The following is a 27,549-nucleotide window of genomic DNA, read 5'->3' as shown; positions in this document are numbered from 1 at the left end:
TCTTTCCCCCATTTGCCTAAGATGAGGTACCTGCCAGGTTATAATACACATGCTAACACAGATGTCAATCACCGTATGCTTGTGTCTGTCCAGGGGATAAAAACCATGACTTAATTTTTAATGCTATCAACTTGCCTCTATGCATGATAATTAACTTCATATAACAAATATAAAAAGCAACTCCTACACTAAATTCTGAATCTGCAATATCATGAGATTTTTGAAAGGGAGGAAGGTGTTGACAAAATAGATACTGAATAATTTGGGGCTCCAAAACAATTACTTTCACAGTTATGCTGCAAATTTGGTGATGGTGATGTTATTCCTTTTCATTTACCATGGGGGAAAAGAAAGCATCCTATCATTGCTACTTTCAACCCGTAACAACAAATTTTTAGCTAGGACATTCAGCAAAGTTCCACTGAAAGCAGTAGCTTCCCATACGTTTACACCACGGCTATAATCCAGACAAGGATTTTAAATCCATGTGTCTGCTGGCCTGTGATAACTGTGTGATCTCTTTGTGTCATCCTGTATCTGACACAGGCTAGACATTTAATAATTTGTATCACATCTAATGCATCAACTTGTTAGAAAAGGAGTCAAAGCTGAAAAGACGCTTATCTTCAAGCTCTGATTTTTAAGATAATCAATAAACTCCTCCATAATAATAGTAACCTGGCAGCATTCAAACAGCAGACACCAGAGTCACAGTGATCCCTCTCTATTCCCAAGGCAAATAAGGTACAACTTCTCCTGCTTTACCCATTACAGAAAGAAGCCAGACAGCGACCATCAGCCTCTGAGACCTTTCAGCAGTCATGGCTGGACTTCCCTGTGCTAAGCCTCTCAATGTCCATGCTATTCTTGCCTCTTCCAGCAGAGCCTTTCAGCATGGTGAGGGCATGCATGGGGTGATGCTCCCATTCACAATCTCTCCTGGGAGTTTGACAACCACAGGAAACCATGATAAAAGTCCAGTCTTACCTAGAGTATGAGGTGCTAGGATCTAAATGGCAGGACCCTTTCAAGATGGGAGCCTGGTCTATGTCTGCCATAAAACACAAGTGTCTCTTCATGCAGCTTTACTCTTGCCTTTGTCTCTATGACAGATATGTTCTCTCACTTTTTAACTCTCCAAGTTACTATCTTATCCCACCATAGCTATGTTTGTACACTGCTTAGCACAACAGAGCATCTTCTTGGTTAGTTCTTAGTATTTACCATGATTAATAATGATATTAACAGCAGCAGGCTCATAGACCTTGCATTTTATTGGGTGATAATTCCAAGACCTGCATTCTGCCAAAAAAAAGGTAAGTTACAAAATGTAAAGAAAGCAAAGTTGTGAAATTAGTCTGCAATTTTCCATAGAACATATCATTTATTACTTGCATAAGTAGGTGATAATACTCATAAACACATTTTCAAAACTGCAAATGCATAAAAATAAAATTTTGTAAACTGGAACTTTTCACTTCACAATTAATACAAATATATTTATGTAAATACATTACTACTCAAAGTTTGACTCCAACATCATACAAGATAACTTGATGTATTGGCTACTAGATACCAAGCTTAACAGTAATACTTTGATCCTCTGTTTAGTTTTGGTGAAGATAGTATGTATCACTGTTGTCCAGATTGTGATTTCATGTCTTTTCATGAATCATATGAAACTGCTTTACTTACATGAAAACCAATACAGTGAACTATGAATATTATATATCAATGTAGGATTTGCATTCAACTTAACTAATATTCAAATGCATATGATTACAATCATGGGGATTTTTTGTCTCTCAGCCTTGAAATTTCATGCTTCTGAAGGTCATTTATGAGAATATTCCCAGGAAAGGAAGACATAGGGAGCAATATAAATGCATTTGATAGGTTGTATAAATATTTTCAAAAGCATTTTTGCAAGGTTGACCAGATATATTGGTTTGGTGAGACAGCTTCAGAATTCCTGCTACAAGTGCACATCCTCCATAGATCTGAAATGCAAAGTCATCATTCTGTTTATGAGGGTTAGAAAGCTCAGTAGGCAAAAATCCTTTTGCACTTTAGATTTGCATTTAAATTTGATTTAATTTTAAGGAAGAAGTTGATTTTGCTGTCCTGTGTTAGGTCTATATTAAATTCTGGTGGAAATTCTCTTTTTAGCCAATCATATTGCGGATCAGAATTTATAAACACAATTCAAGAAATGTGTTCATACATATCTCTAGACCTAAGTAATTCTGCTAAGTTCAGTGTTTTACTGATATATAAAAAGTGCACATAGGTGTGTGTCAGATTAGTTTCTTAGTTGCTTGAATACCTTTGTTCACTTTAGCAAACACCTCATGACTCCAGACAGCTAATTATTCATAGAAAATCAAAGAACAGGTAGTTCAACTACTTTAAAAATGACTGAAATGATAAACTACTAATTAGATCTCGTGTTAGCATCAACATTAACCTTTTTTACCTTTAACATTCTCAGTACCTTGTCACAATACTTGTGACACTAGCTAAGGACCGCGCAAAGTAAAGAAATTCTTTCTGTCAAAATATACTTTTCTTTCAAAAGGACCCTTAAACTTTTAAAGAAAAAGTTAGAAATTAATATTCAATTATGCCTTGCATTTTGTGGGCTGCAATATTTAATAGAATCAAATTGAGTCCACATATAATTTAGTTACAGCAAAATTCTTCTCATTTGGTAAAAGCATCGACAATTGTTTGGATAAGAGTTTATTCTGGAAGGACATATAGAATTATATAAATAGCAAGAAGAAACTTACAGCTAGAGAAACATTGTAAGGTAAGTATCTAGCCAAAATGCAGCTATTTATTGCATAAGATATTGTTTATTCCCTGGATTAGTGAATAGAAAGAAAAAGAATTTCAATTACAACTGTTATCTCTTATGTATATTAAAAGCTTTCCATTTTCACTGGTGACAACCACAGCATGCACACAACTATTGACTAAAAGCCTTTCATGAGGAATGGATTAATAGCATTTCTCCCTCTGGTAGATATAAATATTTCATCTATAGCTCAGGAAAACTTCAAATAGTTAAACTGTTAGCAATATTATTCTCCGTTCTCTCACCGTGCTACTCCTCACAGAAATTTTACAGCAGGAAAGGCTTACAAGGGTGGGAATCAGTTTTCACTGCAGTATAGCACATTCATTATATGCCCTGACTTTCTAAATGTCCCCTTGTCATATGGTCTTCTTGGTTTTGGTGCATGTAATTAGAAGTAAAACTGAAAGCACTGCAGCCTAGCTTCAAAGGGAGACACATTAAGATGGAACTCAGCTTGCCTCTGTTATCACAGATTCAGGGAATCCTTTAGGTTGGAAAAGACCTCTAACGCCATCTAGTCTAAACTTTGACTGATCACCATCTTGCCAACTAGACCATGGCACTATGTGCCATGTCTAGCTATTTCTTGAACACTTTTTCTTTTCTTGAGCACATTTCTTGATGATGACTCCATCACCTTCCTGGGCAGCCCATTCCAATGTTTAACAACCTGTGCCTTCCCTGGTGCAGCTTGAGGCTATGTCTTCTCATCCTGTTGCTAGTTGCCTGTGACAAGAGGCTGCTCCCCACCTTACCGCTACCTCATTCCAAGTAGTTGTAGAGAGTGGTAAGGTCACCCCTGAACCTTCTTTCCTCCAGGCTAACCAACACCAGCTCCATAAGCCACTCCTCATAGGACTTCCTTTCCAGAAACTTCACCAGTTCCATTGCCTTTCTCTGGACACACTCCAGCACCTCAATGTCTTTCTTGAAGTGAGAAGCCCAGAACTGGACACAGTACTTGAGGTGTGGTCTCACCAGAGCTGAGTTCAGTGGAACAAATACTTCCCTGGTTTTGCTGGCCACGCTACTGTTGATACAGGCCAGGATGCCATTGATCTTCTTGGCCAATCTCTTATCCTGATCTTACCCAGATTTTATCCATCCTGACATAATCCTGTCCTTAATGCAACTGTATGTTGCAGTCCACATGCTCATGCTCCTATTTACTTTACAGGCTGTTTTCTGTTGTAGGTGTTTTCTACAGAATAGACAGGTTTTCTGTGAATAGACTGCTACATGGAGTCATGAGTCTTTAACACACCTCCAACAGAGTCTCCTAGAAGAATCTGGACATTCGAAGGAAGCGTGAACTAATCGTGTAACTCTGCTTAAAGTGGCACCCATCTGCTAAAAAAATTGTATGTACCTTTTTATTTATTTTCAAGGTTCTATTAGGTCTTGACCAATAACAATATAGCAATTAAAGGCATTCTCCTAACAAAATAAAAAGGGTTGAAAGTATTTCTCACTCCTAAATTGCATTGAAGGGCATTCTGAATTCACCCAGTTTTAAGGAAACAATGTGCTCATTTGGCCCAAAGAAATTAAAACAGTTATACAATGATAGTATTGCATTACTATATTATGTGCTGTGACCTAAGAAAATAGCAATCCTTGCCTATGCTAGACTGATCAGCTAACTAGTCTTAATGGGCACTAGGCCTTAGAAGACTGGCATGAACAAATAGTATTCTCTACTAACCCACTAATTTCCATATTTAAGTTCTCAAGCAGCCATTCGTAAGTGTAAATGTTTCCTAATAAGTGAGTAGAAATTGTTCCAAATATCAGGAAAATGAAAGAGCAAACTACGCACAAGCATATTCATGAATATTCCTGGCTGTCTTAACAGAGCTGTCATTGATATTCAGCACTCACTGCTCACCATGCCGCTTCAAATAGATTACATAAAATAGAGGGAGAGACAGATGATAGATTATTCATTGCAAGTCAACCCCTACAGGGAGAGGGCTTATATTTCTCTGATTTTTGGACTCCCTCATGATAAAGGTTACTCTGTAAAGAAATGCAAACTGTCCTTCCATTCAAGTAATGGCAGGATCTGACTGTGACTACTTTGATAGATTTAAATGAGATGGGAAGCATCAAAAGTTATAGTTACCTAGTCTAAGATCTCACTGAAAAAAATCCAAACTCAAACCAGCAAAAAATCCCCCATAGAATACTTAACAACAAATTTGCCCCCAAAAAGCCCTTTCCTATTATGCAAAATGAGATTTAACATTTTAGGTTTTCTAGGCGTACTGGAGGAAAAAACCCCAACAAACTAAACCCAAAACATTTAAAAAGATAACAACTAAACACAAGTTGTCAAGAAAATAGCCTTATAATACAGCAGCAGCCCAGGATGTGTAGGAGCAATTCAGAGCCTATAGAACCTAAAATCTTATTGCCTCGTATCTCAGCTGAACAGTCATTATTGTATCAAGTAACTCTACTTTCACCCACTAGACTCTCCACATAACTAGATTTAAATTATCTTAATAGAAAGCAATTAATTGCCAAAACAAATATACTACCATGTCAATTTTAAATTGCAAAAAAATTAGGCTTCTAGGAATACCAACAAACCAAATGAAAAATGCTAGTGAATGTTAACTACTTTGTTTTTGTCACAAGGTAAACTCATGGTTCAATTGGAAGCCAACTGTGGCTCGAAGCATTCCTATTTCTACTTGGATTTCACAGAGAGACTAATGTAAGCAAATCTTAATCATTAATAATAATTAATAATAAATGTCAGTTTCTGTGAAAATGTACATCACTGGTAGTAAAATCAAATTGCCAAATTGATTGGACTAAACCTGGATACTTCCTAGATATCAAAGCTGATATGGGATGTCTGAGCATTCTGAAAGCTCAGAAACATATTTTTCCATTCAAATAATGGGAAAATAATTATGTACTGTTAGGAAACTCTTTTAAAAATAATGTCAGTCCAACATTCTGCTCTTTAATCAAAAAAATGCTGTCAGTCCAGCATACTTTTCTCTAATGTACCCTTAACTCGTGGGGAGTCTGTGACTGGAGCATTCCAGATCTCTTATCATTAAGACAATATTTTGCAGCTCATCTCATCAGCATAGTTTTAATGACCTGAGGAATATATAAATGTGAAATTTAGGGAGTCTAATGCTTTTTCTGGAATATATATCCATAAGATAATATTCAGAGGTGGAACTGGAGTCAGTCAAGTTCAACATGCATACCACCCTATCTAAACAGGACTTGAAGCAAATTAGCAGGGAATATACTAGGCCTAGGAAATAGCAATTTTGACAAGGAGACAGACAAACCAAAAGAAAAATTGAAACCAAACCAAAACAAAATCTGCTATCCTATTTTTTTTTGTAGAGATAGGAATAAGAAATTAATTTCCAAAATAAACAACACACGATGCTAAAAGACACAAAAAGCTCAGAGAGTTGAAACTCAGAGGGATAATTTTTACAGATAGGTTAACTAGAGCATGGGTCCAGAGGCAGCAGAACTGTGCAGACTCAAGGGGAACTGAGTAGAGAATTTGCACCACAGTGAAGTCCAAGAGCCCAGAGATGGCAGAGTATCTAATTATTGCTGAGACACACCATACATTAAGGTGCACAAGACCTAATACAGGGACCTAGACTATGTGAATGGTGAGGAAAAAACATCCGTTACAATTTGTAACTATGAAATGAAGGTTTTCTATAGATAAGTAAGGCCAAGAATCATACAGTGTGATTATGTCCATATAATGTTTGCTTTCAAGCCAAGAAAATCTTACTCTCAGGATCACTCTGGTGACACATACTCCTCTAAAGACAGTAAGAAAAATCCTCATGTTGCCAGCACGCACTTCGCACCTCTGCTTCCCTGGTGGCAGAAAGGGATAAATGGAGAGTCCCATTGCCTCTCCTACCAGTGGAATGAAGACTAGTCATGTGGGGAAGGCAGCATTGCATTTAAAATACAATTTTCATTGTCATGCATGAATATACACAATGCTACTCTGACTTAATCAGACCTTTTTAGTTTCTATGGACTCTCAGAGACATGATTTTTGCAGGAATCCCCCTACTATGCACATCTTTTAAAGTGCTATGGAGTGTAAATCATAGCACATAAGAATCAAAACTTCTTTACCTCAGTTTGTAATCATTTTGCTTGGTTTTATGTCATCTAAGATACAGACTTTATCTTTAAGTCCATACAGGATGTCTGTGGCTGTACTTCAGAGATTACAGTTGTATATTTAACTTATCATTTCCAGTTTACATTAATTACTATTTTTCACATTAGGCTTAAGAAACAAAATTAAATAAATGTGTTTAATGTTTGTATATTGACAATTTTTCTTAAACAAATGATTCATGAATTTCTGTAGTAAATCTAATTCCTGTGCAGTACACTGAATAAACCTAAATATCAGGTTTAGGTACCCGGAAAAATATATATTGTTTTGTTTATTCATGGTCTTATCTGCATCTGAGCTGAAATGCAGACTATTGAGCAGTGCCCATTTTCAGACCTTTTGTGGCCATAACTGAATGTTTTCAGATTTAGCTATGCTAGAATTCAAATATCAAATGGTAAAAAGTCAATGTCAGTAAAGTCATGTCAAAGAGACTTCTCACATAGAAACAGCAATGTGTATTAGAAAAAGACACATATCACAAAAGACTACTTATTCACACCGTGTCTATACTTAGGTGAATTTAACAATGAGATCTTTGTGAGGGAAAAGCACTGTCAATCAACCTAAGACATGCAGGCAAAACCACTAATTTTAGAAGTAATTAAATTTATTACAAGGGTAAGTCTCTCAAGAAAGAAATTAAATCTAAATTTTTCACAAAATCCAGAACATAGAGATGAAACCCAAAATTTGCTTAACTAGCTCAGTAAGCAGTGTAGAACCCAGTACCTCTGAACCACTTATATTACCAAAAACATTTAAAATCTATGAATAGGTATCTCAACAATGAAGTCAGAAGAGTGCTTCTTGTTTCACAGAAAGGAGAAGTACTGAGCAGGTAAAACTAAACTCACAAATAAAATCAGTGACACACTTGTTTCAACGTTAAATTTCAAACAGGAATTTGCTCTTCAGGCAGATGCAAAATTAAATATGCAGAGTGCACAATGTCACAGGCCATGAGTAGCTTTTCAGTTTTCAGTATGATATAAAAATCCTGAAGATTGCTTTAGAAGTAGACTAGAAAAGCCAAACTGATTAACAGCAAACTGCTAAAATAAATGATGCCAATTTAAAATTCATTATTTTATTTTCAAATTTATCATGTATTGAAACCATTTAACAAAGAATACATGGGTGCAACCATTTTGCTTTTTTTATGCATTAACTGCAGAATGCTCTCCTTTAACAAAAATTTCTGTCCAAGGACCTACATATGGGCTCTTTCCAAAGATGGTGATTTAATAAACTTGGGAATTTCTGTAGCCATTTCAAACGAGTTCCATATTTTTTCTGATTGGACAGTAAATGCATCAGCTAAATGCAAACATTTTTTTACCCATAAAGTAAAGAAAAGCAAAGCATTGATCTCAGAGCAGAAGCAGCACGAAATCTTTAAGTGACTTATTGGCTGAAAAAAAGCAGTGTGAAAACCAAAATTAGTTATGTCTGCATTCACCCAAAATTGATACTGAAATCAATGAAAACAGCTGCAGTGCTTAATATAATAAATAAATAAATAGAAATCTAACAAACAGTATGATTGGAAATAGCAGAGAAATTACAGCTCGGAACGAAATTGAGCAGCAGCACCACTGGCAGCTTAAACTGGTATAGAGGGAATCATAGTATTTACTTGTAAAACTACAATGCTACTTTACTAGACTTGTTTAGAAGTAAAATTTATATTGATATGCAGAATTCTGTCCTTGGAGGCATTTATAATTCAAATCATACCTGCTGAGTTCACAGCACGTAAAATGCTGCTTCACTATGATCTATCCTACATGAATGAATGTAGCATTAACATCTATGCCTAATATACATAATAACGCATAAAACAAATTGCAAATAAATAGTGCCCTTGACAGGTAAACTATAGAAATAGGGAGCAATGGAAATTTTGGAACGTGTTTAATAGTGCATTTTACAACTCTACTCCTTGTTTATCTTGCCTTTCAATGTCATTCAGAAAATGCATTTTTATTGGTAATAGTACTCATAGCAACAGGCAAAGCCTGAAAAAAGTACTGTGCCCCATTTCTTGTGGAGCTTCTGGAGTTGAAAAACATATGAAAACATTAAAAATTTCAAAAGGTATGCACAGCTGGGAAGAGAAAAAAATCCCTGAAGCTCTGAAACAGAGATTTGTCACAAGATTGAAAAAATGAATTTTATGTAGGTTCATGTTCAGAACAAAAACACAGAAAAAAAGCAAGCCACATTTGGAATATAACTAAAGATAATCTTCTCTCAAAATTAGAAATGGGGATTTGTAAATGAATAGGGTAGTATAACTTTACATGATTTTCAATGTACCTTTCTTGAAGCACAACCTCAGGGTGACAATGGAATTCACAAAGAAAATCAGTCACATTTCTAAGGAAAAAAAGCTCTTAAAAAATTAAGGATGGACTCCAGGTACTGTCAGGTCATACTGTGCAGAGATAAAACAACTGTGACTAAAGTAAGCTTCACTCAAATTATCGACATTCCATAAATCTTAATCCGTTTGCCATACTGAGAACTGGGTTTCGGTACAGAAACATAGAATCAACTGAGTTGGAAGAGACCTCAAAGGCCAAGTCCAACCCTAATAATATTGGTAAGTAATGCTATTCAGACTTCATTTAATTTAAAGCTGACAACTTCATTTCAGCTACATGCAGCACAATGCCATTTTAAATATGTGTGTAGAGATTAGTGCCTGAATCAAGGTGAAGAGTATAGAGGGAGGGAAACAGAAGTACAGGACCTGGCAAGAGAAGCAGCAGCAGAGCTGCTGTCATGTGAACATACTCCAAAACAAGACCTGAATCTGCAGCCTGTTGCAAAGGAGAGGCAGCAGAGCAGGGGAACGTGAGACTTGGGCAGATAGTTTGGACTAGGGGCAATGCTTCCTGTTCTTTCCTAATGTATATTTCATTGTGCTACAAGACGTTAATTAAAATATGTTAATCTCTTCTTGGAAGGAGTGCAACTATGGGTCCCAGTAGCCATTGTAACAGCCAGTGAGCCTGACAAAAGAGTTATCACAAAGACAGCTTGAGGCATCATCAAACTTTTCCCTTGCTGAAAGAATGTGCTGGTTTTGATTGGGATAGCATTTTCTTCATAGTAGCCAGTATGAAGCTATGTGTAGGAATGGTGCTTCCCTATTTCAGTGGTGTGGCATAAGGACAGAGACCTTAAAAGCTCTGAGGTGGAGATAACTCCATGAATAGTTGTTATAAACATGTATAAGATACAGAGATAGATCTATAACCTCTTAGACAAGCAAATGTCAGCAGTAATTGATATATGCCAACTAGAAAAAAATACTAAATAATCTGTCAAAATCCACAGCAACAGGTATAGGAGCAAGTATGGGAAATACAAGGAAATCTGATTACTCTAGATAAAGAGAAATATTTCACACTGAACTACAGAGGTCATCTCAGATCAGTGAAAACATTACCTTACCTTTGCTTGATTTTTAATTATCTCTAGCTGGCTGAAGCTATTGGGTGCTTGAGAGAATTTTAATGCTTTCCATTGCACTATCGCTAGCAGGAGCTAACCCCATGGATTTTCTCTCTAATCTCTTCCTCTAAGTATCTCTTAAAATAGAGACTGTTTTAACTACAACATGGATGTATTTCAACTACAAAGTGCCAATTAGACATTATTTTAACCAAAAGGGTTGCACTTATCAATATGATGACAAACCAGAGGATCTATTCTAAAGAAAGAGAAAACAAAATGTAGAGGAAGTTCATGTTTTGGCACCTTTCTGGGATATGCTCTCTGGTGTGAATGAAAAGAAATTGCAATATTTGTATTATGTTATTAGCAGTTCTACGTGGAACTGTACTCCTCAGTGGAGACTCCATGAAAATCCCTCTTCCCTTTCTGTGGAATGGATGAGGGAGAGAGATTTTGAATAGCTACTTTTTAAATGTGAATACAATTCATTGAAAGGAGATAAAAGTATTGGGGAAGGATTAATGTAGTTGAATTCTACAGAAGTCAAACCTGCTATGGGATCATTAATTGAGGATGTAAATTACAAATGTCAGACATTTTCATGCACTGAACAGATTCTGCATAAAATTTCCTGGAAATCAATGCTGTACTTCATTATATGATGCAAATGATAACATTTCATCTTATAATACTCAACATATATCTCACTTTAAAAAACAGTATTAGCTAAGCATTTTTGAAAGGACCTTTTTTAATGGAAAGTTTAAAAAAAACACTGAAAATTAACGAAAATCCATCTCAGTCTGAAAGCAAACAAAACTCCAAGAAGAGCTGTTGCTGAAGTAAATTCTATCCTGGAGTCTTGTCCAGGGTATCTTTCACCATATTTTCGGCAAACATATCAAATTAATTTTCAGGAATCAGTGGCTCTAAGAACCTATTAGATGTCATGCTCAAATAAGTGAGAAGCGTTTATTGTGTTTTCAAAATATTTACTATTTTACAAAGCCTCTTGGAGTCTGGCAGTTTCTCTTAATTATCTCTAATGCAATTCCAGAGGGCTGGTATGCTTTTTCTCTTTAGAACTGTTTTCTGACAGTAGGGGACTTGCAATGCCCTACCCAAACCTTAGAGGAATAAGAGACTAAGGATCTCTTATCTGGGATCATTTCCTTTTTATGTCTTGACTAGTTCTCTGATCAATAGGGTTGGAGGTTTTTTTCCATTGTGCTTTCCTAGAGCTGGCAGACTAACTGTCTGGGTACTCTTTAATCTTGAAAGAATATTTTAAAGAAGAAGTTGGGTCAGGTTTTTTGAACAGAGAAGAAATTTCCTTTTCATAATTTCCTTTAGATTAATTCTCTGTACCTCAATGCCTGACACCTAAATATGTCCCAATGAAGAGAGAAGATGAAAGTAGTCAAATTTTACTCAGACTATTTATAGAAAAAAAAATACTTTATTCTAAATAGTATGAAAATTTTAAAATCAAGAGTCAGAAAAGGGCAGAAAATGCAAAGAAATTTACTGTAGGCTACCTTCTTTCATCTACTTCCATACATTGAAGACAGATGCACTCTGTATAATATCATACCAGAGGTGATTCTCAGAACTATTTGCCCATATTTGCCAAATCTCCAGGGCTGAAGAATTAGAGATCATAGAATCATAGAATAGAATCAACTGGGTTGAAAGAGACCTCAAAGACCATTGAGTCCAACCCTACTGTCGTTACTAGACCATGGCACTAAGTGCCACATCCAGTCTCATCTTGAAAACCTCCAGGGATGGTGAATCCATCACCTCCCCAGGCAGCCCGTTCCAATGCCTGACTACTCTTTCCGTAAAAAATCACTTCCTAATATCCAACCTAAACCTCCCTTGGCAGAGCTTGAGTCTGTGCCCTCTTGCCCTGCTGCTGGTTGCCTGCGAGAAGAGACCAACCCCCACCTGACTACAACCTCCTGTCAGGGAGTTGTAGAGGGCAATAAGGTCACCCCTGAGCCTCCTCTTCTCCAGGCTAAACAGCCCCAGCTCCCTCAGCCTCTCCTCAAAGCACTTGTACTTGACTCCTGTCACCAGCCTCGTTGCTCTACTCTGGACCTGCTCCAGCACTTCAATATCCTTCCTGAACTGAGAGGCCCAGAACTGTATCAGCTCTAGAGGACAACCTGCCCTAGTATTTAAAACTGAGGCAAAGAAGGTGTTAAGTATCTCAGCCATTGAGATCCATTGATATCTCTTGCAACTTACCAAAATATTTCTGAAAGGAGAAGTCAAAAGCCCAGTGTCATCAAAGCCAAATTAGGTTTCTAAACTGATTATCAGGTAAAAAAGGAAGACCATCTGTTTTAAACTTCATCAATAAAGTAGCTGATAAGTGTTAAGAAAGAATTACTTTTTGGCCATCGAAATGCTTTAGCTTTTATTTGATTAAGTTCTGTATACGTGTAAGGCAGTAGACTCAAAATTTGGATTTCTCAAACCCCTAGGGCTATGACACTGACCAGTTAGCTATTCACTAACATCTACTCCCTTCACATTCTCATCTCTACCCTAAAGCAGGCTAGATTCAGTTACAAAAGTAAACTGCTAAGCCTGTCCTTTTGAATACAAATGTAAGCACATTTAAATCCACAGCATACTAAAATCTAATCTTTTAACACAACAGCAGCAAAAGCACTCTATTAAATAGCATACCTTTCTCTGAATTGAAATCCTATTCAGCATATGTTGTTTAAAGTCCAAAGGACAGTATTCTACTTACATCCCTACTGATTTTCCACAGCATCTGCCAGAAGTGAGCAAAACCCACCAATAAAATATCAGTTAGCAAAGTTTACAAAGGTCACTCTTATGGAGGTAGCATCACTAGTGAAAATATAGACTCTAAAAAGAATCTCAAACTCTACTCTTCTGTGACATCCAAACTATCAGTAATACTTTATACGAATTTTTAAGAGAATATGAGTATGTTGTGTCTCCTTTGCTTTGTGTGCTTTTTAATTTGGGAGATTATGGTGATCCTAAACTGTGAGTTTGATTTTATTCATCCCTGGAAACATTCAAAAACATGTAGATGTGGTGCTTAGGGAGATGGTTCAGTGGTGGGTCTAGCAGTGTTAGGTCAATGGGTGAACTCAATGATATTAAAGGTCATTTACAACCTTAATGATTCCGTGATTTTCACCAAGATGAGGATTAGTAAACAATGTTTATTTATTGATATTTTCTGAAAGATAGTGACCACAATATTGTAGTCACTGTTATTTCATGACTTGGATAAAATTATGCTTTAACAAACTCATCTGATAATTCTTTCAATTGAAGGCAAACTTTCTATGTGACTAGTTTTTAATGATGAGCACCAAGAATAAAATGGGTAAGCATTGAGGAACTGTTTTGTTAAAGTTTGACCTGAGCATTTGTTCCATTTAGGTGTAGGCAGAGCTTTGGGGGGATGCTATCATCTTATCATCTCCTTGATCTTGTATCATTAGTATTTTCTGAATCTTTTTGATTTTTCTGATGGAAAATGTAATAGTAGTGTGCTTATGATACCATAACTTGAAACTCCTGGATAAGGATCTCCACTTTTCCTTTCCCAAGTGTAAGAAGATCTTAATATATGTTCAATTCCCAAATACAATAGCTATTCTGTCCTCCCTATTTAAGGCATACATAGTGCTTAATTTCTGGAATTCTACCATCTGGGGAAATTATTATTCTGTCAACATTCTCTTTTATTACTTGTAATTGAGATACCTCTACTTTTTTGTTCTGTGTTAACTTTTCCAGTGAGTAGATATATATTTGGACTACCTCTGACTTTTTAGACATTTTTTAGCTTTTCACTGACACAGATTTTTCTAGTAACATGGAAATATGACCTCTGTGGTCACACACTTCCTGGTTGATCTGGCCTGTAAGTACTAAAATATAAATCAGCCTGCATCGCAATATTTTCAACATGAGTGAAACAAATAAATCCTGGACATTTTTACACTGAGAACAGCAAGGATAATGACAGATGTTTCCTAGAAGTACCATGTCCAATTTTAAGTGGATTTACTTCAGTCTTGTTCAGCTTGCTTTCTGGGTCACGTTCAGAGAAGATTTTAGTAAACTGAGTGATGGAATATCCTAAAAACATAATCATCCTGTTGCTGGCATTAGTGATATTTCCAGAAAAAACCATTCTGCATTTTCAGACTCACTTGTGCCAGAAATACAAGTTTAAGAGGCTGGTCTTCTTTGAAAAATAAGTAGATAAAATATCTATTTATTTATATAACTAACTGCTTTGTTGCTCAATGTACAAATAAAATTACCAGAAATCTATGTTGAGTATTAGAAATAATGTACTCATTAACTAAATACATTGAAATTCACAACTGAATATATTGATATGAACTACATAAAAATTATTCACATTCATTATTATCTATGGCAAACTACTGAATCAAGGAACAAACTGAGGAATATCATTATGTGTGTATCAAAAAACTAGAACAAACAAAACATCTTCCCAATGGCATGTTTTGAAACAGAATCAGATCCTGATTCAGACTCCTGTGACAGCCAACAGACAAAGCTGCCACTAAAATGTTCAAGGTAATTTACTTAATTGTACTTTTAATATTATTGGGCATTAGCTCAAAAAGATTATGGAGAAAATTATTGCTTATGTTCCCAATTATCATTTGTTCTGAAGAGTTCTGTATTGCTTAGAAGTAGTTTCTGTGATTGTGTGCCTCCTTCTATATATAAATGTCTACATTTTAGCTGCAAAACAATAGATGATCATGTAAGTACAATTATGGTGAAACACTGAATGGTTTGTCTCAGAAAGGAGACAAAATTCCTTCCTAATAAACCTTTTTTTATAGAAATCAGACTCAGGTAGGAGTCCAACTTCATAGACTACGAGAACTTTATGTCTTGCAGGCTGATGAGAATATAAAATGACCATTCGATTTCATTTCATCATCCTTATTATTAAGTGGCTTTTCATGTAAGTTTCTCCCCAACAATTATAAAGAAAGCAGAAGGAAAATATGAGGAAGAACTTCTTTACAGTGTGGGTGACCAAGCACTGGAACAGATTGTCCAGAGATGTTGTGGAGTCACCCTCATTGGAGATATTGAAGAACCATTTGGACACAGTCCTGTGCCATGTGCTCAAGGATGACCCTGCTTGATCAGGGAGGTTGGACCAGATGACCCACTGTGATCCCTTCCAACCTTATCCATTCTGGACTTCTGTGAAATTATAATTTTATACGATTTCTGTACTGAGCTTGAGTAGATACACTTCCTATTTTAAATAAATCAATTACCCATAAAATAAATCAAATTAAGCAAGTAAGGTGAATTAATCTGAGAATTCACTAGCATAAGCCATCCTTTTCTTTTACTATGAATAACTTCTATCAGAAAATAAAAATAATCTGAATATTGGTTTTCTTAACAAGATTCAGCAAAACAGTCTTCTGTTTTGCTAAATGTTTTCTCCCCAAAAATTCTGGCCAAATCATTCACTTTACAGAGACTGTCTTACTGTTTTTAAAATTCAAAAAGGTAGCTCAGAGAGCATGACTTGGCTTTACAATTTTCTATGGCATGTTTACCGTTTTCTGACAGTATCCTGGTATGTACATATGACAGATGAACTGCTGCACATTTTCTTGTACTCCTTTAAACATTTTTAAAAATGAAATATAATAAATACAACTGCAATAATCCAAAACAGATTTGGTAGAGTCAAGGCTACTTGTCATAGAAAGCATTAACTAGATCCTGTGAGGGGTGTTGAGAGGTTGATAATGTCTTGTCTTTAAAAAGACATAGATGAACTCAGGTATACTCTCTGGGACCTAATGGTTTGGCAAAATGATGATGCTGCAAGAAGCTGTTGTGGTGTTTTTATGCATATCAGCAATTATGTGCTAAGTAATAATCTATCCTTTTCTCTGGACCTAATGTGACCAGGTATAAAGCTCCTCAAAATCCCATCCAATCTGGCCTTGAACACTTCCAAGCTTCAGACATCCACAATGATAATTTGTTCCAGTGCCTTGCAATCCTCATTGCAAATATTTTCTTTCTGATGTTCAATCTAAACCTACCCTCTTTCAGTTTAAACCTATTGTTCCTTGTCCTGTCAGAACAGGCCCTGCTAAAAAGACTTTCAACATCTTTCGTATAAGTCCCCTCTATATATTGAAAGGCGGCATTAAGGTCTCCCCAGGGCCTTCTCTTCTCCAGGCTGATCAACTGCAGCTCTCTCAGCCTGTATTCATAGGAGAGGTATTCCACCCCTGTGACTGTTTTCATGGCCCTCCTCTGGACTCGTTCTAACCGGTCCATGTCTTGCTTGTACTATGCGTCGCAGAGCTGGACACAATGCTCCAGATGGGGTCTCAGGACAGTTTAGTATAGGGGAGAATCACCTTCCTCTTTCCGCTGCTCACACTTCTTTTTATGCAGCCCATAAATGACAGGATATGATTGGCTTTGGGGGCTGCAAGCACACATCATGTATGCACACGTTGTGTGTTGGATTATGTCCCATTTTTGTTGACCAGTACCCGCAAGTCCTTTGCAGGGTTGCTCTCAATCCATTCATCCCTCAGTTGTATTGATATCAGAGATTGCCCTGACCCAGGTGCAGGACCCTGCACTTGGCCTTACTGAACTTCAGGAGGTTCACATGGGCCTGCTCTGCAAGGGTGTTGAGATCCCTCTGGAAGACATCCTTTCCCTCCAGCAAATCAACTGCATCAGTCAGTTTGGTGTCATCTCCAAACTTGCTTGAGGGTGTACTCGATCCCACTGTCTATGTTGTTGGTGAAGATATTAAATATTATTGGTCCCAGTACCACTTGTTACTGATTTCCAATTGGACATTGACCCACCCACTTCACTCTTTTGGTGAAGTTATCCAGCCACTTCCTTATCTGTCTAACAGCCCATCCACCAAACCCATCTCTCTCAAATTTAGTAGACAGAATGTTGTGGGGGCCAATATCAAAAGCCTTACTGAAATGTAGACGGATAACAACTATAGTTCGTTCTTTCCTTGTGTACTGATGCATCACTCCATTGTAGAAGGTCACTAGATTAGTGAGGTGACTAAGAATCCATAGTAGAATGTGGAATATATGCTGAACATATCAACACAGCTGGAATCCCTCCATAGAAGAAGCCCTATCCAGCTGAAGAGCTATGCTTATTTCCAGAACCCTCAATAATTTGCATTGGTATTACCTCTTAGGCACTTCCCTGCTAAAAAACCCTACATCTACACCTCAGCTGTTACACCTTTGCTCCTACTGAAATCCTCGTTCTCTGTCTCAGCATAGTGCTGTTAACCATTCCTTTTGTCATTTTTTTAAAAGGTTTACTTCATTAGCTATTTAAAATATATCTTTATAAGACACTCATTCCCACCCTCAGAACAGATGCTTCACCTTCTGCATCAGTTGCTCATTTATTTGTTAATGGTTTAGGTTTGCAATCAAAAATTAATGTGTTCTTGCTGAACCTATATTAATATTAACCATATTAGACTTTCATTTCCGTTCCTCTTTTTCTATCACAACTCCTGAACCCCATGTAATTTGAACTATACTCCAAGGCCTGAAATGACGCAGTTACCTTTTCCCCTCACCCACATCTCAACTTCCCTGTGACTCTTGCAAGTTCAAGGAGACACTTTCAGTTGCATCTGGTGTTGCATCTGTTTAAAACTTATTTCCTCTTCTTCCTAAGCCTCTGAATAATTTATTTAAATCTCACCTTAAAAACTCCCTGTTCCTTTTAAATTATGATTCACTTCTTCTGGAAAATATTTTGTGATATCCTTTATGAAGCATGTAAAATAAAATGGAAATTTTTGTAGTCTCCTTGAAGCTAGCTACACTTGAGGTACTAATGTGACTGTGGATTAAGAGTTCTGTAGAATCCACTCAAGACAGACTGATGTATTTATATCCATTCTCCTGAAAACCTCATACCTACACCCTGTCAGGCTTATAGGTTGTTGTCTTTCTTCTTGTCTTTGAACTTATAACTTTATTCCTGATATCAAATGACAGAACCAATTTTTTTTACCAGCTTCAATGAAGGTGACTATTCTGGGCCCAGAAGAACTGAATAAAAGGATGCAGTTCCCATCTCTGTCCCTTCAATGACCAGTAGCATTTCCCTCATGCTGACTTTAGATACTCAAAGAAGAGAACAGCAATAGAAATGAAAAAAATCAAAGCACTTCTCTGTTTATCCTTATGATTAAAGGATTAAATTTTTATCACTGTTTTCTGATCTAAGCAGTCTGTGATAAATGGCAGATTCCGGTGTCTATTATAAACTCTGAGCAAGACAAACAATTTGATCTTAGATTTGTTCTAATCAATTCAATGAGAGGATGCAGAGAGGCAAACTCACAAAGCCAGATTGGCTATGCGGTGAAGGTGAGCTTTAAGAAAAGATGTGTGTAAAAATTAGTAGGATGGTGTTGCGCAAACCACATCATCCAGAAACTCATGTGAATTTATAAGGCTTCTTCATTCCCAATGCAGTTATCATAGTAGTAGTCCATTTAAATCTTTTTTTTTTTTCTTTAGTTCAGCTATGCATTTTATACTTATGATCACTTTTATGCCTGAGAATAGTCTTGGGATGGAATCTTTAACTCTTTTTCTTCAACTGATGCTTGAATTTTGTATCTTTATTTCCAAGCCTTTTGTATTCAACAAAGCACCAGAAATGGAAGAAAATTCCAGTTCACATTCACATGACTCCAAGTGTAGTAAATTGAAGGAAACATTAAATATTAAGGCTTGCAATATATTTTTCAATGTTGATAGTAAATGTTTTGGAATATATTAAATAATGTGCTTGCATAAACACATTGTACATGTGGAGATACATTTTCTGCATATTGGAGATCACAGAGATAGAAACAGACAAATGTTAATGTATTACTCTTAGCATTACACTAATGCAATAAGGATGGCAGCACACAGGTACAGGGGCTCTAAACTGAAAGTAGTTTAGATTACATTTCAGGAAAAGTTCTTTACTATGAGGCTCATGACACACTGGAACAAGTTGCCCAGAGAAATGCTGGATATCCCATCCCTGGAAGTGTTCAAGACCAGGTTGGATGGGACTCAGAGCAACCTGGTCTAGTGCCAGTTGTCCCCGTCGGGCTGGAACCAGATGATCTCTAAGGTGCCTTTCAACTCAAACCATTCTATGGTTCTAAGAGTCTTCATCTGACATGAAAATATGGCTGTGTTTGGGCAAGACTTTTCAAGTCCTGTCTGTCTCTGAAGTGTATACAAGCTTTAACTGAAGTAATAGTCAATTTTGACAGCAATATTTTTATGCAAATCTATTTCTAACAAAACATTTCTGAATGTTACTGTTATTCTCTCTTTACAGACCTACACATGGCAAAAACCCCACAAAGCTAGTGTATGAAATGAGGATTTAATTGATAATGTATTGTGCCAGAGAATACAGTCATACTGAGTCTGTATATGAGGGGTAGCTGAATAAGGAAAGAAATTGATTAAAAACATTAATTAAGGTCCAAATCCTTACTTTTTTATTGGAGCCCTCAGTCCATTATTTCTTACCATATCTCATACTTCACTTTCAGGTTGGACTATAATTTCTAGGAGGCATATATATAACAGATTGGCAGTATAGCAACAATGGTTAATAGCAATAATGAGTAACTATAATAAATCATGGCTTTGTTGGAAAGGTCCAGTGTATCTAAGAAAGTTCTAGCTAGCATTTACTCTAGCTCTGAGTCCCTCTAATACCGAGGATGCTGTGATTCCTTAAACTGACTCCACTTCTCAAAGGTTTGTTTTGTCATGCAGTTAATGTTCATATTGACTTTCAACTTTTGTAAGTTGTTATAACCTGATTATTGCAGGGGTCCCAAAGGCACAGAAAGTAAATATAAAATGTTGCAGAAATAAATTAAATCAAGATGATATTTCTATTTGCTTTATGAGCACTATCATTTGGAATGTTTTTTTTTTTTTTTGCTTGTTTTTTACATGCACTTCAAAATAAGTAAATAAAAGTAAATACTCACCCCTGTTATGTAACGAGGTCTATACTGGATGGTTCCAAATAAGCCAAGTATGACGATAATAATGTGTATAAAATTTGCCAGGATTGGTGCCCACTGATAACCAAGGAAGTCAAATATCTGCCTCTCAAGCACAGAAACCTATGATTAAAGACAACAGAATAAATAGATTAGAACAAACCAGAAAACACCTATGAGGGAATTTTTCCTTCCCATACTTGAGACAACTGCCTTGAGTTAAAAAAATACATCAGTCAGCAGTAAAATGAAATGAGTTTGCAATGTTTCACCTTCTTGTTTTAATGAAAGCTGCATTTCTCACTGACAGTTTACTGAGTTATATTTAGTTAGCTAAAATATTCATGTAGACAATTGTACCAAGATACTAAACTGTTTACTAGGATGGTGTGTTTGCAGGAGGAGAAACAAAAATCACTTCGTTATGTACACCAGAAAATGCTATCATGTTCTAGCATAGCAGTGCTGAAAATATGTGACAGACTTATGACATCTTCTCAGTTACACTGTTTCCATTCACAATGCCACCCTTTAGCCTAGTCCTGTCTCTGTACTTGCACTATTTCCCTGCACTTTGTTTTCCTCTTCCCTCTATCCCAGATATCCTGCCAGTGGGCTTTTACCTGTAACCAAATGCATGTGACTTTTTGATCTGGTTCTACTGATAATGACTCTAGTTTACCTCCTTCTACTGTCATAAACAACAGCTGAAGTATAAGCTGCTCCCCAGGATTCTAGATAATTAATTTTAAAATCAACTAACATATAATCTTGGGCTGATGATTACTGTTTCCAAGCAATACCATTACAACAGATATATCAGAAACTAGAAAAAAACTGCCGTTTTAATAGTATCAGTAGAAATAATTGCAGAATTCCAGAACACTTAGGTGTCCCTTAACTGGTGTTTGGACATTATGCCAAAGTACAGTACTGTAGTCCAACCCATAGGCAGAATGGCATGTTTTGACAAAATAATATTTATGTCAATTTTAGAAGGCAACACAATGGTGAAATGAATTTAGACAGAAAGACTAAGAAGTTTCTTTGACACTATTCCAATAGTGTCACTAACTGGAATGGTGAACAGATGAGCCTCATGAAAATGTGAATAATAAAAATAAAATAAAAAGTAATTATAATTGCTGCTACTAATATTTACAATGACAACACTGTGAAAACCACACACACCCCCAAAAAAAAAGAAAGAAAGAAAATCAAGCTGTTTCTTTGTTATTCTATATTATTCTATATTCTTTATGTCTTTATATATATATCTTTCATTAAATGACAGGTGACTGTTTACTGAGTTTATGCTACACTGTTGATTAACTGAATTAGGTCTACACGCCACAAGTCCAGTAATTTTAAAAAAAAAACAAACGCCTTTTGAGATCAAGTACTAAATGAGTAATTAACTACTGATTGCCACTGTTCTTGCATGACATAGCTACTGGAGAATTTTTTTTCAATTTTCATGCTGCAGTCCACTACCACACCAACAACCTCTTTTTTATATTAAGTGAGAAAACTTGCCATTAAAAAAGCAGCCTATATTTACACTAGCATTACAAATTTAAAGGACCTTAATTACATAGTACCTACTGGCACATGTTGAATTTAAGATAACAATTGTCAAAATAATCCTGGAGAAGTTTTGAACTTGAATGTTCAGGTTTCATGTCAAACTCTGAATTTTTCTTTACAACAAAGATCCCTTTCACACAAGGCATCCAACTTATAACTAGTCTTGGTATTTTGCTACCATTTTATCTTACATATTTATTGACAGAATGAGACTCTGTTCCTACTCTCAACTGATTTCTGCCATCCTACAACTTGCCCTAGCAGAGTAACATCACAGAAGGGTTCCCAGAATCCCAAAACGTGTCTAATGGTGACAATGTGATGAAGAAAGAAAAGAAAAATCGAGATGTATTAGGAACTTCATGAAATCTCAGACTGCCTGTGCTTCTAAGTGTATCATTAAGAAATATTTCTTTGATTGCAGACATAGTAATTTATATGAAAAAGGCCAACATGTTGCATAAATCAGTATTATGTAGGTCAGTATGAAGTCTATTAGGTGTATCAACAGGACACGTTACACCTAAAGTGTTGTTAAACAGGTAACAAAGGGAGAAGTCTCACTCTGAACAGAGCTCTTATTTTCATCAGCTAAACAAAGAGTAAATGAGAATAGTAAAGTAGTAGCAAAAAGGGTCTAGACTGTACAAACTTCTAGTGTAGTAACAGTAGAGATTCAGTAAGCAAAAAGCAATATATGGGAGGATGCAAATCATTCAACCAGCAGGGAATCATACAGTTAAGTATGCCAATTATAGAGGAAAATTGCAGCATGGTAGTTAGATATATAAAAAGTAGAAAACCTCACATCTCTGCTACAACTTTAGCTTAAAAGGAAACTTCATTATCATGCATCAAATATGCTTTGCTTTCTTTTTCTTGTGAAAGATGTAGTCCCAACAAAACATGTTCATGGAACTCTATTGGATAAATAGCTATTAGTGAGAATCTTCACTTTCCACATACACAACAGTGCACCTTTTTTTTTTTCTCTATTAATTTCTTCAGTACAAAACAACCACTCCCTCAGATTTTGTGGTCATGTTGAACTTCTGGTGAGCGAATCCACCAAAGAACATAGCACACAAGGCACTGGGTAAATGCTGACTATACAGAACAAGGAGACAAGTCTGCACCATTTCACCATTTCTGTCCCTGTGTATCTACCTTTCATTTGCCACAGGCAGACTTGCTATTAGACTTCCTCCTGTCACTCTGAGGAATCAGCTGTGTGTGAGCACTGCTGTATATGTGAAATGGCAGCATTCTGGTAGGCTGTGCAGAGATGAAATGCTGTGGAAATGCAGCTGCTGTTCCTTCGAAGATCAGACTACCACAGCAAGGTGCATTGTGGATTTATCAAATGGAAAATATGGGACAGAACAAGATCTTTATTCCTACTTCCTGAAGAGATGAAGGTGAGGAGAAAATAAAACCAACCCACAAACAAACATAAAAATAATACAGACTTTCTACATGAGTTACTTTAAAAAAATCTCATTTGGTCTGTGTTTCTAAAAAGGGGAAAAGTGAAAAGTAGGACAAAGTACTGACAAAATCTATTAAAAACAGCTTCTTCCTCTTCGACAGATGTCAGAATCATAAGGGATTTCCTTACATAGCAAGAGAAAATATAGACCTGATTTTGAAAGTGTCAGAATCATAAGGGATTTCCTTACACAGCAAGAGAAAATATAGACCTGACTTTGAAATCTTTCTATTCCTTCAGTTCAAAAACTTAAAATTTTTTGTCAAAAAACTGCACTTCTTTCACCAAATCATAACCACCAACTTCAGATATTCAATGATGTTTCAAGGACTTTAGAGAGAGAAAGAAAATAAACGACAAAGAAATATTAACCTTTTAAGTCAATTAATGGCTGTAGAATTGTCTGGTTTCTTCTTCTTCCTCAGGGGTAGATATTGGTACCAGCACTTTTCAACATCTTTGACGTTGACATGGACAGTGGGATTTTGTGCACTCTTAGCAAGTTTGCTGATGACACCCAGCTGTGTGATGTGGTCAACACACTGGAGGGAGGGGATGTCATCCAGAGGGACCTTGACAGGCTTGACAGGTGGGTCCGTGTTAACCTCATAAAGTTCAACGAGTCCAAGTGCAAGGTGCTGCACAGGGGCCAAGGCAATCCCAATCAGAAAAACAGGCTAGACAGAGAATGGATTGAGAGCTGCCCTGGGGAGATGAAGCTCAACGTGACCTGGCAATATGTGCTTGCAGACCAGAAAGCCAACTGCATTGTGGGCTGCATCAAAAGCAGCGTGGCCAGCAAGTTGAGGGAGGTTCTCCTCCTCTATTGTGCTCTTGTGAGATCCCACCTGGAATACTGCATGCAGCTCTGTGCTCCTTAGCACAGGAAAGACATTGGAACAAGTCCAGATAGGGCCACTACATTGATCACAGAGCTGGAACACCTCTCCTATGAAGACAGGCTGAGAAAGTTGAGCCTGTTCAGCCTGGAGAAGCAAAGGATTTGGGAAGACCTTATGGCAGCCTTCCAGTAGCTAAAGGGGGCTTACAAGCAGCCTGGAGGGGGACTTTTCAAAAGGACATGTAATGGTAGAACAAAGGGTAATGGCCCTTAGCTGAAGGAGGGTAGATTTAGATTAGATATTAGGAAGCAATTATTTACTGTGATGGTGGTGAGGCAGTGGAACAGCTTGCCCATAGAGGTTCTGGACTCCCTATCCCTGGAGGTATTCAAGGCCAGGCTGGATGGGGTTCTGAGCAACCCAGTCTAGTGGAAGGTGTCCCTGCCCATGATAGGGGTGTTGGATATTTAAGGCTCCTTCCAACCCAAACCATTCCATGATTCTTATGGAAACAAGAGATTAAAATGAGAACAGGAAAGAGGAAAAATGGATGCTGTGAAAAAGTACAGTAGGGCTAGAAAAGAAAAATATGCTTTAATTCAATTCCATTTTAATAATGCAGTGAAACCAATATGTAGGGTTATGGACAGTCAGTTCCCAGTGTTAGAAAATAAACACCCACCACATTGTCTTCTTGGGCTTCCAAATAAATAAAATATCATAGACATATTCTTTAATGTATTCACTGGTAAATTTATAGAAGAGTTAAGTTTAATTAAAGGAACTATTCTTACTAATACATTATATTTTTCCCAGACTTCTACTAACAGTTTTAAAAATAAATACAAAATGAAACCAACCCATATACTGTCAAGTTGGAATAGCTCAAACTATTTCCAGATTCTTGTCAGAAGCTGGTGGTTAATAGGTTAACAGTGTTACTGACCTTGAAGAATCTAAGAATTGAATTTCCAGAGAATAAAGAAAACCATTTGGAGATGATTCTTAAAGTACATGATTGGACTAGAATTTCAGACAGGAACCACAAAGAAGAAGCCAGTCAAAGGATGATTTATAACACAAACTCCAAAATGGAAAATGACTAAGTGCCTTTGCTCAGAAAGCTCCTTGAGAAGAAACTCAGCCACAACTGCTTCACAATGATACAGAATCTAAACTTTGCACCGATATAAATTAAAGTGCTCACAGGTGTACACACACCAGTGGGTATGTACAGCAGCTGCCAGCTAGGGTCCTTGGGCAGCAAACACAGCACAGAGGCACACAGCATGCTGGGACCTGGGGGAGGGTCACACCCAAGCAATGCACTCACCAGCTGAGTGATGCTAACAGGCTCAAAGTTCACTTCAAAGGAAGAAGAGAGTATTAGCTTAAATTGCAGTGTAGGAGAAGTAAGCAACCGTGGTTTATATTACTGACTGGTGCAGGCTAAGAATGAGCTACAGAAATTAAGCTCTAATCATTAACTCATTAAGTACCCTCAGCAAAACTGTGTTGTATCAAATGCCAACAGCTTCTAATAATTTGCTTTTTTTTTTCAGTTAGACATGTGTTTTTAATGACTTTCAGTTCTTGGTTCTATGGCACAGAAAGTTAAAAAGAGCCAAAAAAATCCAAGTACTTTGGACCTGTGACTTATGAAAGATTTCTAATGCTAAAGTCTGTCTGCATCACATACAATATCCCCAGCTAACCCTCCCCCAGCACTTCCATCATTTTGAGGCAGAACGCATATATTTGTGCCATTCCTTGGAGAGGTTCATTTAATTTTTCATCAAAATTTCAGATAGTATCCTGAGATAGAGGGCCCAGTTACTCAATGAATTCTCCACAGTCACCTAGCAGAAAAACAGATTAATATTTTGAAAGTCAAATCTACACAACATACACATACACATCTGCAAGTGTGCATGTGCATATGAGTCAAGTCCTTTACTTCAAGACTGCAGGGAAAGAAAAAACTATTTGATTTATTTCTTTTTGTAAGAAGAAAGGCAAAACTAAAATGAAGTTCTGTGAAGAGCTGTGGACACAATGATGTTCTCAGCACATCCAATAAAAACCATCACAAGCACAGGTAATTCAAGTTGAAATCAAGAAGGAATTAGTTTCCACTTGTCCATTGGTTCCTTAAAGAATCACATATATAATACTAAGCCCCTGTCCTTAATCCATTTGATGATGCTGAGAGAAGGAATAGGCCTTCACCACACTTGATAAGAATGTAATCACAGTTTTTAAAAATCCTCTGTGGGACCACATCCCTGCATTGTACTGTGTACAAGTGGATTTCTGCTGTGACCTACTAAGGACAACAGGGCTCTCCACAGGTACAGAGTGCATTCTAAGTCTCAGCTGCTGCCTACCCTAACTGAACATAGCAATAGTAAAAAATGACAAATACAAGTTTTCTACAGTAGGTTTTCTGTTATATAGTAATGAGAAGCAGAGCTGTTATTTAAATAACACTTCAGTTGTTACTCATGACATGAAAATAAAGATTCTAGCCAAACCTGAGCTGGTGATGCTGACAGTTGGTTTAAATAAAAATTATTTATAGGACATTGAACATATCTTCAGGGTATTATATTCATGATTTATATACATTTAGACTTCACTATACATATATGGAGACCCAGTCACTCAATAACAAAATCCTGTCTTCTAAGTACTTCCCAGAAAGAATCACCTGCTGAGTGAGCAGACAGAAAAAAGAGGAAATTGTTGGCAAAATGCTGGATCAAGAAGTTCTAGTCTTGCAAAATACGTTCTTCACACAAATTATAAACACCAATATTCATGAAAGAGATAAATGATGGGGGAAAATGGGGGAAGTCCCTAATTTTACAATAAATTTTTTAGTATTTTTAATAATGTTTCCTAAATTTTTTTGAATGATCTTATAGGAACCATATTGCTAGAATAATGATTAAAACAGAATTAAAT

The 27,549-nt window shown here is 36.6% G+C and overlaps 1 protein-coding gene across 1 annotated transcript in view; it reads right to left on the bottom strand.

The window, feature by feature from the left end:
- The window catches only part of LOC103811271 (sodium/potassium-transporting ATPase subunit beta-1-interacting protein 2-like), a gene marked incomplete at its 3' end in the record, with an annotated part of 41,234 nt that extends 20,372 nt beyond the window's left edge, over positions 1–20,862 (bottom strand). Inside the window, 1 exon segment of the mRNA XM_009084233.1 lies at positions 20,650–20,862. Within this exon segment, the coding sequence (XP_009082481.1) occupies positions 20,650–20,862 (213 nt within the window).
- Between the last annotated feature and the right edge of the window lie 6,687 nt (positions 20,863–27,549).

Source organism: Acanthisitta chloris, unplaced genomic scaffold (assembly GCF_000695815.1).
Source record: "Acanthisitta chloris isolate BGI_N310 unplaced genomic scaffold, ASM69581v1 scaffold81, whole genome shotgun sequence".
Taxonomy (NCBI): domain Eukaryota; kingdom Metazoa; phylum Chordata; class Aves; order Passeriformes; family Acanthisittidae; genus Acanthisitta; species Acanthisitta chloris.
Note: the sequence above shows the minus strand (reverse complement) of the source record. Positions and strands in the feature narration are given on the sequence as shown.